At 38.6% G+C, this 15,898-nt stretch overlaps 1 protein-coding gene across 1 annotated transcript in view; it reads left to right on the forward strand.

Moving 5' to 3' along the window:
• Nucleotides 1-444: 444 nt before the first annotated feature.
• The window catches only part of LOC119720060 (transcription factor 12-like), a 108,033-nt gene continuing 92,579 nt past the window's right edge, over nt 445-15,898 (forward strand). Inside the window, exons 1-3 of the mRNA XM_038189580.1 lie at nt 445-608; nt 3,979-4,043; nt 11,810-11,918. Coding sequence (XP_038045508.1) covers nt 533-608; nt 3,979-4,043; nt 11,810-11,918 — 250 coding nt within the window. The 5' untranslated portion in view covers nt 445-532. The remainder of the gene's footprint in view (nt 609-3,978; nt 4,044-11,809; nt 11,919-15,898) is intronic.

Below are 15,898 nucleotides of genomic sequence, written 5' to 3' on the forward strand. Positions count from 1 at the left end.
AGTCATCAGCTACATTATTGATGGGAGATTGATCTCTTATATTAGTGTGTTCCTCAGGCTAGAGTGTGAAACCTTCGTTGACTGTGCATGGAAACAGTCTGTGTCTGCTGGAATTATGAAACAAGTATTGTAGAAATTCTTTACATGATCAGTCTCAACTGTTTTTCATAGGCATTGCTTTCTTTTCCCATTCACATTTGCTGAATAAAAATGCCTCTTTTTTAAGAACTGGTCCTTTGCCTAAACTGTCTGTGTACTTCATTTGGCCAAGTGTCATTCAACCAGTAGACCCATTCAAGAATATAACAGCTCACTGCTTTGCAGGGTCCCACCCTCAACACCTCGACTGCATATTCATGAGATGGAGCCCATTGGTTGTTTAACTGCATATTAAACATGGTGTTGTTCAAGCATGAGCTGTCAGATTACAGTAGGGAAGTTGAGCATGTTTAGTAAGGTTACAGTCTTTGTGTGTGTGTGTGTGTTGGCTAATACTACCGGTAAAAGTAACACTAACAGTGAAAAGTGACTGATGATGAATAGCTGTGGTGTGGATCTATGCATAGATGGTAGACCCTTAATCAACCATAGCATGGGTGTTATGCCAGGTACGTACAATGTATGTTTGGGACGGACGTTGAGCTAGCTTCTCAGATACTTATTGTACATGAACATGGACTGTACTGTACTAGTGTTACAATTTTTGTCATCTGGCATATAATTTAGACCAAATAAAACAAGTTATACAGTTACATGAAAACTTTCAACATCTCTTAGTATCAAATATTTGTAAAAGTAGTAGGCTCCAGTGCTGAAAATGCAAACTATCAATAACATTTGTCTGCTGCTTGATGGTGTGTGGAAATCTATTTTCATTGCAGCACAACATTTTCTAAATTGCTGATAATTTTCACAGTGTTATAGAAATTTATAAGTTCAATACCTACTAGTACATGTACATGGATCTGAAGAAAGACAAATGACGTCAGTTGCATTTACTTTAATATATGGCTTAAAATTCCATGTAATATGTGGCCATGGACCCATGCATACATACCGGTACAGTAAAAGGCAAACCATTACCGTTAGGCATTAAGGATCGACACTTCAACACTATTTCCATCACATGTCCATGCTGAAATGCAAAGAATGGAGAAATCTCCTAATAATTTATTGCGTGTGCATGTATGCATGTTTTAAAACAAGTTTTACACTCCAATCTGATTCCAAAGTGAACATTTTGGAGAAAAAAAGCAAAGCATGCGAGGAGACACTCCACAGCATTATTTTCATGGACATGTACATGGACATGTACATGTATACGCATGTACATGTACATGTACAACCCAAGTCAAGTACAACTACAGGTATGATGATGACGATGATCATCCCTCATGACTACCCGTAGGTAGTCAGTTTATTGATGCAAGAGGGTCTGCAGAATACCGAAGGTAAAAAGGTCTGGCTTTTATGTCCACAAACAAGTCATATTTCACAAGGGCCATGACATTAAATAATCAGGATACATGTTGATTTTGCAAACACGCTTGATCATTTATCAAATTTATAAAAACATCAGGCAATGCTTGTATCCAAATACTATTCATCTTAAAAATGCACCAGCAATGGCAAGAGAAACATTATGAACATGTAGAAGACGACTATAAATGAAAAAGAATGAGATGGTTTACTCCAATGAAGGTTGTTAAGTTATTAAACAACTGAGGATTACAAGTGAAGGTTAGTGAGGTTTAAAGCTGGCTGTTGTAAGTGGTGTTAGGGCTGTGCATCGGAACTCTGTAGGGTACCTGAGTACCGGACCGCTGATGTCAAGAACCGGTTCCTGATTTACAGATTGGGCACCCGTAAGCAACTTTACAATTACTTAGTAACTTTTCAGACAATCAAAAAGAATGGTTTCGAAAGTCATTTGGGAGAATTTTCAAAATGAAATCCAGGCTACATAGAAAAACAAAACAGATGTCACGTTTATGACACTCGCGAAAGTTGCAGTTTTCACAATAAAGCTATAAGTTCACTCTACACACATGAATTGCTGCATTGACGCACCGATGTGGTAGTATTATCATACCGACCTTTATGAAAAATCTGAACAGAAACTTCCGAGATGTGAATTTTGGAATTGGGTCTCTTTAGCGGGTACCCATGTTATTTTTCAATAGGGTATCCGTTTCCCGTACTACCGGTAAATGCAAACCCTTTAGTGGTATGCACAAAGCTTATTGTTATGTGCCATGGTATCACATGGTGAATTTTCATTGGATATGAATTGTTCTTGAAGTCATGTATTTTTGAGTGGCTCAGAAAGTTTAAATTCATTTATTTTTTAAGTGAGAACCTGACAGGTCTTGGCAAGGAAAAAGTGTGTTTTGTGCTATGTATGTTAATATAAAATTCACTAAAATTTATCACTACCATAGACTTTCCACTGAACTGTATACTATGTGGCATTTAATTAACCCCTAATAAAAGTTACGAAAAGTCACCAAATGCCAATCGGTCAAAGTGTTCCAGAGCTAATATTTTTTACACATGTACCCTAATAGTAATACTTAGTGATAGGGTTAAGTACAGGTAAAATGACCAGTTGGCTGCGTGCCAAAATACTCCTTCTCTCCTTACATGTACTTAAAAACCAAACGTAGGCTGAATGTATGATTAGGCCCTTTTTTGGCCTTAGTCATTTTACTAAGGGAATAAATGTGTGCTCCGGAGGTTTTTATCACTCTGTTTAATACCACTTAGAGTCTGGGTGCTGATAATTACCAGAGCCGGAGGCGAGGGTAATTATCAGCACCCAGACTCTAAGTGGTATTAAACAGAGTGATAAATACCGACGGAGTACATATTTATTCCCATTCATAAATACCTTTTCGGTAAAAAAAATCATATAATTCGTTCAAAACATCCCGATTTTGTTCAACAAATTCACTTTATGCTTTTTGAAACATCCCTCCTGCAAAATAATGGAGTGTTCAGCTGGCGAGTAAGATGAAAACAACCCTTTTATGGAGATTGACGCGCGCGTATCATGTTCTACGCGATGTCGCGCAGAACGCACCTGGCGCGTTGCGTTTTGAATTTAGAACTATAAAATTCTAACTCCCTGGTAGTGTTGCGCATGCCTACATGAGGATTGTGAACGTTCAACCAATGAAACGATAAGAGGCACTGGATTTTTAGCAGTCCACATTTTATTGTGACACTGGAAAAGTGTTTAAGACCAGCTAGCCATGTCTTTATCATCCGTTTAATACCGGCCACGTGACGGGCTCTCGACCAATAGGAAGGGCTAAACTGTCTGAGGTATTTATGAATACCTTTTCACATGCAAAATAAAAGTGTTATTGTGGGTCTTTGTTTTTAATGCAGAGAGAAACCATGGAACTACCCAATTGTTGTACGCCCGAGGGGTGCCATTTGCCCCAAGGCATACAAAACCCATGGATTTTATCAACAGACAACAATGGTTTTGTTATACCGTGGTTTTATTTTTTTAATAACTTGTTTGAGTATTTTAGAGGTAGGGCCTACATGTAGCAAAATGATAATTAAGATGTCAATTTTGTTAAAACAGGATGTATTTTTGTTTTGACACCCTGATGCATATAAATTTATCAGTCCAATGCTTATGCCGGGGATAAAATGGGTGTTTGCCTTGACACACGTAGGCAAACTGGAGAAAAAAACTTATTTTACTTGCACTGTGAATACTCTTTCAACCCAATTTCTGAGATACTGAATACAATTAAACTTCTGAACATGTTGACATGTCCACATGCCAGGCACATGTTCCTACAGAGTATTACAACTTGCTGTTAGTTCAGTTGGGATATTGTATCTTACCCAGTATCTCCTCCCATGCAAGATGCTCAGCCTGGCTAGTTACGGAAATCCTTTGATGCTAGTCATGATGAATACCAATTTCAATCATGAATTTATTAATTTTTGCTGCAGGTATTCATGTAGAAGGTCCTGGTAACACATGGAATAGTCAACAAAGTTCAAGTTTTGATTCAAGGGTAAGTCCTTTCACGTACAAATTTCTCTTTTATTTTTATATCTTCAAATGGATTCTTGCACTTTTTTATGGAGGATTTGTACAGTCAAATGGTGGTTGGAAAAAAACACCTTTTACTGGCCTTTTTATTTTATTTTTTTGCTTTTGTCATTGTTATTTATAAGAAATGTAATGATGTGCACGCATTGATGTAAAAATTGTCTTAAAAAGTTAAATTAGAAGAAAGCTAAAAGAAACTAATTACATCTCAATCTCAAAAACCAACCTTGGTCTTTCAGTCTCTTACCGGTATGTGCATCCATCCCCACATAACCGGCATGCTTATAATCAACACTGTACATTTACGCTATACATCTACAAGTCACCGGTATAGGAAGCGTCACTGAATTGGATTAATGCCATCATTTTCCTCAACCTTCCCCAACATTTTCACTGACATCCAACCCAATTAAACTTCTCACAAAGTCTATCAAATCTGCCCTGATTTCAAGAGGTGAACAGACTAGAAATGTTGAGGTTGCATCCGTTGGGTTTTAATTTTGTACATTGTTAGTAATATGGGGAAGAGTAATGTTAAGAGGTAAATTGTCAGATAACATAAACGGTAAATGGTTGAAGGCAGGGGTTTTCCTTAACTTTTTCCTTTACTGGCCGGCCGGGCCAGTAAACCAGAGTTTTCACTGGCCTGCAACCTTTTTCACTAGCCCACATGTTTTAATAGTAACTTTCAATCAAATCACCATAAGCATTTTTGATAACATTTTTGATAATTAATTATGCAATATGAATACAATCGGCAGTTATCTTAATCATGTACATAATATTGCATGTAGTTCCTTTTTAAGTGATGTCAATGTTTCTTTAATCGTCCATGCTTTAACATAGAGCAAGGCTTTAATTAACAGGAATCAAATAGGGGGAGAAGTTATAATCAAAATTTATGCAGTGTGCTTCGTTCCGAACTTAAGGCTTTAGGTGTTCTATTTCCGACATGTTTTGATAAAACACGAACTAAAAAAGCGTTATCTTGAGGAACAAGAAAACATTGCACACAGTCGTGGTATTAATGGGAGTTTACCAAGTTAGTAACTGAACTGTTTTAACTTGTTTGAAAATGAGTGAGAAGGCTAGTATTTTCAAAAAAACATCTCTCGCGCGCGCCATGCATTTCTAGCGAAGAATGGTGCAATCAGCGTGCCTAGCCAAGAAGCGCTGCGGGCGGGCGACCCACGAACTTACGCTGGTCACGTCAATCCATAACATTTTCCGGAGCACGGTCCACTTTACATTCACTAGTCTTTACATTCAAAATAGGCCCCTCGAATCTCATATTGTCCTCATCTTTTCGGTACATTCGTTTGATAGTGTTCAAGAAATCAGCCGAAGAATCCGTTCGGGGCACAAGTTTTGGCAGACTGTCATGAAAGTTTTCTCCTCACCACGTTGTATGATACGAATACGATGTTAACGTACATGTACGTACGTCCGTACCGTGTGGACTGCAGACGAAGTAAATCACATGCGCTGCATGTGTGCACAATATGTAATGGCAAATTCACGTTGATTCGCCTCATGTTCAGTTCGTCGTTATGATTTCAATGCACAGCGCACTGCGAATATACATGGAGTGATACGAATTCGAACTACCGATGTTTTTATTTCAGTCGGCGTGGCAAAAGTATTCATGTGTTGTATCACCCTTAACTTTTTATTTTGATTGATTGAAAAATACTGTAGGGAAAACTTCGTTATTTTTATTTTTTTTAACAGTTTTTTGACTCGCCCGTCGGACTACTGAGAGGAGGGTTTTGACTCGCCCGCCGCTGTTTTCACTCGCATTTGGCGAGCGGGTGACCGCTAAGGATAATCCCTGGTTGAAGGCAAATTTTTTTTAGGGGCTGTCCAAAGTTCTCAACATTTTCATGGTCGAACAAAGCTTACGATCGAGGGGGGGGGGGGCAGGTCGGAGGCCACGTACGACTTGAAAAGGTGTTTAAAAATTCTGATATTTCTAAGGTAAAACTACACTGGAAAAAAGTAAAAAAGTAAAAAAGTGAGAACATAAAATTCCATAAAATTCGGCAAGTTAAAATAAAGAATGAAAACGCATTTATAGTGTGTTTTTTGTCTTACTGAATACATTTCTCAATAGTTTTTTGAACATAAAAAAACACTTTGACATTTCTACTGTTCATATTTATTCATTTGCATACTTTCAATTGCTATGCCCTATTGGAAGGAAACCTCTGTTGATTTTTTGCCTTTTAAAAGAAATCCTCCGTAGCCAAGAATCAGCAAAAGAAGATTAAATATTCTGCAATTAAATGTAGGATTCGATTTAAAACAAAGGAAGACACCTCTAATTTTTTGGAGAATTAGAAAGAAAATGACTGCCGTGGTCCTGTCTGGAACCGCGTCATCGTGACTTCAATTCTAGCGCGCCATCCATCAGGCCAAATGTTTGCTGGAGTTAAGATGGTAATTTCATATATTACATGTATATGGCTTGCTTGTATAGGTGTGCAAAAGTATGAGCACCTTGGGAATATAAATGAACACACCAAAAGTCACATTAACTGTGAAAACTGATATTTCAGAGAAATACAACATGAAGACTCTGAAAGTGTTTTCATGTAACAATCTGTGTCATCACACACGTACGTAGCCTACACTTGAGTGATACCAAAAGTACAACCATGCTTTCATGCATGTTTGAAAGCGACATGCCCAGTGTGTTATGCAACACCATTCACATTGCACATACTACATGTACCGTACGTGTATGCATCAAAGATCGTACGAATTTTGGTATGCATGAAAACAACTCACAACTCATTCATGGCTGTTTAGCGTACGACTCATTGGGACCATAGAGCAAGGACTGACCAAGTATCGCACCAAACACAAACCCTCAGTTACTGGCAGTGACCATGTGCAGCGAAGATGAACTGAAAGTGCACAGCAGAGGGCAGAGACTCAATTCATGTAACAGCCAGACAACAGTCATTGAAAGCAGAAAGTGCACGCGAAGAAAAATCAGGCGAAAATGACGACGACCGGAAACTGTCTGAATCTACCCACGACTGATTCCACATTTTCCCGCATTTTTCCGCGTGAATTTGATGGTGCGGGAGCCGGTAGCCTTGGAGCCTATCCTGGACAAACATTTTTTGGAATCTTTGTCGTATAGATGCGTACGTGTAATGCACATTGGGGTGTACTGTAAACACAAGAAGACAAGGAACCATACTATCAATATGTTAACATATGATATCAATGTTTGCTGTGTTGTGAAGTAATACCGGAAGTGACATTATTTGCAGGGTGGTCGCGGTAGTTTAACAGTGCGGGGCTGTTCCCATTGGACTTTTCAGTATCCTTTATATTCTACCCTGGCTGCGTGGAAATCTTCCACGACCACTTTCCGCCTGGTAGTTTTACATCACGGTCGCCGTAAGTTAACATTGATGTCCCCATTGGACTTGATGTTGTAATTCAACTCTTATGGGAACTCGGCTTACGGCTTTAGCCTTCAGGGAACCTCAGTCTCAGCAAGATTTCATGTTCTGAATGCACAATGTTTTGACTTTCTTGATATTCTGTTCTGTCTTGGGTCAATTTTCATTTTTTTGAAACAGTAGGCCTATCATGTGTTAGTAAAATTGATGAAGTTACCATAGAAAAGGACAGTACGGTGTAATAGTAGGTCAGCCAAATGTGGAAAAGTACCCTGGAGAATAATTTCACGGCATTTTTTGGTAATAGCTGGCATCCATGCTAGATCCTTTCTTTGAACCATAACAAACAACATGTGGGTGGATGCCACCGTTAATTGTTACCCTAAATATACCTAATTTGCATAAATCTTTAATACCTGACATGTAGTATATTTTTGCCCTTATTTGGGTATATCTTTTATTTTATGATTTTTTGAAAATTTTATTTTGGTGATTCTACTTCACATCCTTACTTCAATAACATTTTCTAACGCATATAAGCGACTGAATAATTATTAGGATATAGTAACAATCCAAAATGGCTCCTATTATACCCAAAAGTTGGGCGCATTTTACCTTGCTCCAAATATCTCAAGAAGTCTTGCCAAACATCAGTATTGATGAGCTTCAAATTCACCTAGTTGCTTACTGGCACAGTTACCCTATTAAAACCTTATGGAAAATCATGTGAACAATGATAATAATATTGTGACATTTAGCCCAGCAAACAAAAACGGAAAACGAGGTGTCTGTTAATTAGCCTAATTAGTGAAGGGTTGCCTAACGTGAGAGACTTGAAAAAGTTCAAGGACATTCTCTAAATGATTAGAAAGAAAATTAATGGGAAAAAAAACATTTTGACACTGACATAATTATTACAAACATGTTTGGGTTTTTTTTTTTGGGGGGGGTGTTTCTTGACCTTATTTAAGTATCCCATGTTAGGCGACCCTTCTCCTAATTTAAGCCCAGTTTACGAACAGCAAGCTCGTTTCCCCCGTTTTTGTTTGCTGAGCTTAATACCACAATGTTATCGTGTTCACATGATTTCCCATAAGGGTTTTAATAGGAACACTGTGCCAGTAAGCAACTTGGTGAATTTGAAGCTCATCAGGACTGAGGTTTGGCAAAACTACTTGATGATATCTGGAGACAAAGTAAATGTGCGCAATTTTGGGTATAATAGTAGCCATTTTGGATCGTTACTATGTCCTCGTGATTATTATGTCACTTACATGCTTAAGAAAATGTTAAGTAAGAGGGTGTAACTAGAATCACCAAAATAAACTTTTCAAAAAAAAAATAAAAAAATTAAGAATATACCCAAATATGGGAATAAATATATTACACTACAGGGATTAACAATTTATGCAAATTAAGTATATTTAGGGTCAAAATTAAGGGTGGCATCCACCTACATTTTCTTCCCTATCCTTTGACTGATTGATCTGACATGGTTACCTGCTATTACCACAAAATGCCGTCCAAAATGTAATATTCCACTTTGGCTGGTCCACTATAAACACTTACGTGTGTAAAACAATAATTTTAGTCATTTTAGACATTGAGGTCACCAAGACCAGCAGATTCAAGTAACTATTGCTTGATACAAAGATGAAATGAATTTAGTACGCAAATGATTTCACATCTGGAAAATCATCTGACCTCTGAGTCTGAGCCTAAACGTTTTCTCACTGACTCCAAATCCAGATAGCAGCAGTGGTGAAGTTTTTTGACACAGGGATCATTCAGACATTGTTTTAAATTCCCTTAAAACAACGGTTGAACTCGATTCGGTGTAACTTTCTTGCTAAAACAATGTCTGAAAGCTTTTGTATTTCAACCGAATCGAGTTCAACTCGTCGTTAAAATGGCAACTGAAAACCCCTTGGAGGGAGGTTTTATCTCAAAACCAGAACAACTTTATTTCCTAAAACGATGTAAAATGGTTTTAGCTAAAACGCTTCCCGTTTTAGCCAGCACAGTGACCTGGAGTTATGTAACGCCTTCTCAGAGGCGCGCTTTTGTATTCAACAAACAATGTACTGTGGGCTGCATGGTGGGCACAAAGCACCCATGAATCCTACTGTCAGTCATTCATGAACAAAAATCCAACTTCAAGTCCAATCTCTGCAAGATTTCTGACCACATGGTCCAAGTTTCACATCCTTTTGGTGCTCACTCGCACACACGATGACAAACATGTAGATGCCAACGCAACAACCGCTAACCGGAGCACAATTATCATAATGCTCTGATACCTGGCAAACCTTGGCGCTGATTGGTCAATATTGCAACGTTAATATCGCATGTATTTTCACATGACTGACATGTGCGGGGAAGTTGATGCAGTAAACCTGGAGTGAAATCTGTTCAATTCTTAATGGTGTGTGGTTTCGAACACTGGTTTTGAACAACTTTTTACAACAGAATTATGTCTTTTTGCACCACGAAAGGTACAGAAAATAGCCCCCAAAATGTAAACACAAACGGTGAAAGGCCGATGTACGATACGAAATCGCCGCGGTGGATTTAAGTGTGACTATCGTAATGTTTACAGCGTGCCACACTATGACTGGCCGAGGCTAGGATGCCAAACACGGCAATACATCACGACAGTGAGAGGCTCAGACCACATGTACTGTAGCAAACTGTAAAAATGGAAGAGTGAAGGCTCTTTTTTAGCATGCGGTTTTTGCCGAGGCGGATGTTCTACTTGACCTTAGAATCTGAGATAAACCACTTCGAGTTGAACTTGCTATACTTAAAAGATGTCTGAACACTCGATATGTAGTTTTATTTTCACGACGGACCTCCCATGGTGAGCGACCATTTTAGTTAAAATGGTGTCCGAACATATCCCAACAGTGATTGAAAAACCCAAACCCGAACAAAACATGAATAACATAATAAACCAAAGAGTAGCTATTAGTTTGGCTACCAACATGTACATGTGTATGGTACATGTACTGGAAATGACCAAGATGGCTTATTAAGTATATTGTAATCAGAGGTCAAAACAGGGCAGCGAAATTGAAATATGATTAGGCCGGGGCAGAGGTGAGGTTTTCTGAGTACACTCAGTAAGGTGACCCTTGGTGGCCCTATCATATATTGGTAGATTGCCCGCTGGCACACAGTCAGCCCACAGAGACATGACTTTTCCAGGTTTCAGGTGACAGGAACTGAACAAAGGGCTGTGTTAGGCCATGTCTGGAATGGGTTGTCTCAGCGCTACTTGTAGACTACAAAGAACATTTAAATTATTGTCAAATAAAGTCTTTTATTTAGAAATTGCCAGTTACATGACAATCTGTTACAAGCAATTAGAATGACAGTTTATTCAAATTGTGAAATTGCCATCCGGCCTGAAATAGATGGGCAATACAGGACGTCCTGAAAAAAATGGTGCATGTAAACCCCTCGATTTTTGCTAAGTTACAACCAAAATTTTCTGCAGATGTTTACACCATCTTCAAGGTAATAGATTTAGCTTGAGAATACCGTTTGTTTCATTGAGATTGCTTTTGTAAATCCAAAGATATGTTTGAATAACGGCAAAGCCTAGAAACCCATTTTGTGCCACTTTCTGTGAAGCAGTTAAAATCAGTATAAACCAAATCGCTTTACTGTTAGTGATTTTAACATTTTTAAGCAGAGTGTGCAATAGTTTTTTATATTTACATGTAATTGAACTCTTTCATTGAAGATTTAAAGAAGTGAACCTGTCTGTACTATTACATTGTTTCAACATAAGAACAAAACCCTATATTGTCGTGTTAATGGAATGTTTGTCTTACACCCATAGGGATAATCTTATCAAAAGAGCCATACTGGCATTGTCTGATCTTTGAAGCACTCGCTTCCTAAAAGTGGCACAGAATGGTTTTTTTTTGGCTTTGCGGTTATTCAAACAAATCTTTAGATTTACAAAAGCAATCTTAATTAAACAAAAGGTATTCTCAAGCTAAATCTGTAACCTTGAAGATCGTGTAAACATTTGCAGTAACTTCCAGTTGTAAATTGGCGAAAATGGCGGGGTTTACATGCATGGGACACCCTACAAGTGATGAAATAAAGGTTTTGTTGTTTCTCCATTGGTTTAACCTACATGTATGGTCTAATCACCTTGTAGTTTCCATTTTAGTGCCAAGATAAAACCCTTCAAGGTGCAAGAATTGATGTTGTCCTGATGATCGTTCAAACAAATATGATTAATTAATATTCATATCAAATTAACCTTGTTTTCTTTATTGTATGCTCTTACTAGGGATACGAACACTCACACAGTACAACCTATGGCAACATGAATGACAGAATAATGGAAGGACTTCCAAATAGTTATACTCATTCATCTTCAGCTATGTCTTCAATAATGGGTATGTACATGAACATGTAGCTTAGTTTTTAATCTCCCTGAAATGGATTAAATTTAAATATTTCAGCAGATGTAATGGAACGTTTTTGTGCTTAGAAGTATGTGCACTAAATATGTCCATTCTAATCATCAGGTTGCTTCCAATACAGTCACTATGCACTCCATATGTATGTATGTTTTCAATACTGACAATATTTTCTGAAATAATTATATCTACATGTATATTGTACCTGTTTCAGACTAGCATTTTAGAGTCTCTCCAATCCACACTGGTCCTGAGATATGAAATAAGTTCAACTTGTACAGGGCTCGCGAAATCAGCTGCCCGACGTCCCAGGACAACCAAAATTTTCTGTCGGGACAACCAAAAGTTCCAGGTTGCCAGTAGTGCTGCAACTGATCAAGTTCGGTTCAGTTTGGTTCGGTTAGGTTGCGGTTCGATTTTTTTCTCTCCGAACTTCGGTTTGGTTTGGCTTCGGAAGTGCATACATAATGTACATGTCCATACAATGTATTGGGCTATAATGAACAAACATGTGTACCGTGCACGTCTGACAGAAATAGGCACCGCAATTTCCACATGCTATCCAAGGATGAATCTTATTTTTGTTGTGTAAACAAAATTACGTTATAATTTGACTTGATGAAGTTGAAAAATGAACATCGTAAATTGCTACCTGTGTTACCTATCGCAGCCCTATCCGGCCCGGCAACTATGGGCTATCGTGTAGTCTAGGGCCCATTTCCTAACTTAAGGGGACAAAACAGGGGCCCTATGCTACATAATGCCCTATGCCATAAAATTTCCCCACACGTGCTGACGGTTTTCCCGACGAGTTCCGTCCCGTCCGAGCATGCCCTGATGAGCACTAAAAACTTGCTTCGTGGCAATAATTGCTGATTAGTTTTGTCCTAGGAACAAACAGGTCCTTTTACTGTGGCAAACTTATGAAACCATGATTAATTTTAGTAATAAGCTGACAAGTAGCTACCGTAGAAAATAATAACTTTTCGATTCGCGACTCCATAATGAATTCTCATTCAGCTGTGGAAAATGTGGACGGATCCATTTTGTAAAGGGTAGTTTTACCCTCTTTTGAGCGATTACATCGTTTTTTCGTATTCATTCTTTACGAAAACAAAATATATTGCGAAAATTACGAACTATGGGAAAGGTTTCAGACTCCATAAAAATTATTTTTTTACTTCTGATATGGTGAAAAAAAATGAAAATTCTGGTGAATTTTGCCAAGGAAACCCCCCCCCCCCTTCACAAACGTACTACGTCACCCTGGAACAAGGCGCAGCATGCAGGGCCAGATACTGACCACGCTGGATGAATGCAATGAGCATCGCTTTTCATTGAGAAAAGGTGCGTACGATTGTTTCAAAGCGTATCGGCCCGATATCCTATTTGTATGCCTGGCTAGAATTCACTGCAAATAATGAAGATGAATGCGGTGATTTGTCAACACGGTAAATTCAATCACCCGTGCATTTTATTTTTTGCCCTTTCATTGCAAGCATTAGCATTCCTAGCGCTATCAACAAATACTTGCCGAACTCTTCCGAACCGACATTTGGGTTCGGTTCGGTTCGGTTCGGGTTCGGTTCGGAAGGCCAATGTCGGCTATATTTAGTTCTGTTCGGCGGTTCAGCTGTAGCACTAGTTGCTAGCCCGACGGGCAACCCCATTTTTTTCACCAATACTCACACATTTTTACACTTTATTTAATTTAGTTCATGGGATTTTTTAAAGTTCCAGAATCCCATACAAGTGCACAACGTCGAACAATAATCATGATAATATCAACATTTTGACTCAGCTGCTACGCTATCGCCATTTGATGTTGGTAATCTACGCATAACCAATAATGGGTACCAGCCAAAACAGAACAGCAGTCAATCTCAATCTGTACATGCACGGTCCGGCTGCATCATGCAGTAACGTTTCGCGTACGTAATGTGTGTAGGCAGCGGATGCATGCGTGTGTGTACGTGTGTTTCCAATAATATTATGACTGGACCACTGTACACTAACCAGTGCGGCACAGAGTGCGGGCACCGTACACACGCATGCAGCCACGGTCGGCCACTGCCGGCCACACAGGCTTGCAAAATGGCGATAGCGCAGCAGCCAAGTATAAAATATTTTGTACCGGGACGTCGGACAGCCAATTTTGTGAGTCCTGAGCCACTTCAGGTAAAGCAGCCATGTACATTATTAGTATTTGGCCTTCAGTTTGGGGCAATATTAAAAGTTCTTTATTGGGCAACTGAAAATGAAATTCGGGCAACCAGATTTCAATGCCCGAAGGGCAACTACACTTTTAAAAATTTTGCGAGGCCTGATGTAGAATAGTTAGGAGCTGACTTTATGTGCAAGACAAGATTGACTGTTCAACTCAGTGCTGATTGATCGATACAAAATCGTTAACTAATTAGAACATGGTCAAAATGGGGCGTTATCAAATGCACACATGTAAACAAAATGCTACATGTAAGAAAAATCGAAATTAGGTTATCAGGTACTCTCAAACTGTTAAAAAAAATTTCTCCACGGGCCTGATAAAACATCAAGCAGATAATTCAGATCAGGACTTCAATTTCCTTGGAATTATTAACGATGTGCAGGCGTCAGGCTGACGCAACATGTGGATATGGTGGCCTGCCCTAAGGAACATCTAAAATGTCAATTTCTTTTAAGACATTGAGACTTTCTTTTACGACATCGTACATTTCATGACATATCATATTTTTCCACAACCTTGCAATTTTCTTTCACAGCATCAAAATTTGTATACACACAATTTTGTTACAGTACGTACTCCTACCGGTATAATGTAAATTGTTCGTGGCAAATTGATACTATCTAAAGGTACCGGTATATTCCGAAGGGCTTGGTCAAAAGAAATTCCACACAGTGTCTTACATTTACGGACAAACCTATTTTGAAAACCCTGTTTGTTTCATCGGGTGCAGCACTGATTTTTGCCTTGCCTACGGTACATACGGTATGTACATGTACGTATTTCCCAGCAGTGAATAAAGCCATTGCGTTTTGTGCAAATCTGTCACATTAACTGCAGATCAAATAAAGTGAAAACTCACTGTTGGATATGTCCCGCACTGATTTCAGGCACACACAATTCCAGTGTGCGCGTTTGAGGAAACTTTTTGCCCAGAAATACATGTGCATGTGACTGGAAAATTGTCGTTATTCCAGTCACACATGTTACCATAATTTAGGACCAAAATTTTATACCCTGAAATTCCATCGCACTGAAGTTCCACAAAAACAGCAAATTTTCAAAGTGTACATGTACGTACACGTGTACGTACACGTGTACGTAGAACTTTGTGTGAACATTCTTATTCTATTTTTAACGACCTTTCCATCGAGTATCATTCCGGGTAAATGCATTTTCGAGCCCAAATGAGCACATTGTCACAAAAGTGCTCCTTTCAACTCAACAGCATACCTTTTCCCTTACAATAAGTTACATGTGGGGTTCATTCCATATGAGCTCAACCATGGTCCAGAAATCTTTGACAGCCACCAACTCAATTTCTGTCAGTACCTTTCTATGTATAATGAACACTTGTGTGCAAAATATTAGGCCAGAACTTCTGAGGGTTTCTGAGATATGGCCCTCCAAAAATAGGGTGTCACGTTATTTTTGCACTCGCAAGTCACCAACGTTAATTTATAGGGTTTTTGGAGGCCAACATCTTGGAAACGAATCAGAGATTTGTGCTGAAAATACATACATACTACATACATGTACGCAAATGAAAACCTCTTTTGTATAACTTGAAAAGTTTTCCTGAAAATCAGATATGAAACTTGGGTCTTTTTATTCTTCATTGAGTGATCCTCAAGCTGATTGTTTTAAAAATTCAACAAGTCACAATATCCTTACCTTAATTTTCTCAGTACTTCCTTATGGTATATATTTGTACACTAGAATCTTAATTTGT

This window comes from Patiria miniata, unplaced genomic scaffold, assembly GCF_015706575.1.
Source record: "Patiria miniata isolate m_02_andy unplaced genomic scaffold, ASM1570657v1 HiC_scaffold_9, whole genome shotgun sequence".
In the NCBI taxonomy this organism is placed as follows: Eukaryota; Metazoa; Echinodermata; class Asteroidea; order Valvatida; family Asterinidae; genus Patiria; species Patiria miniata.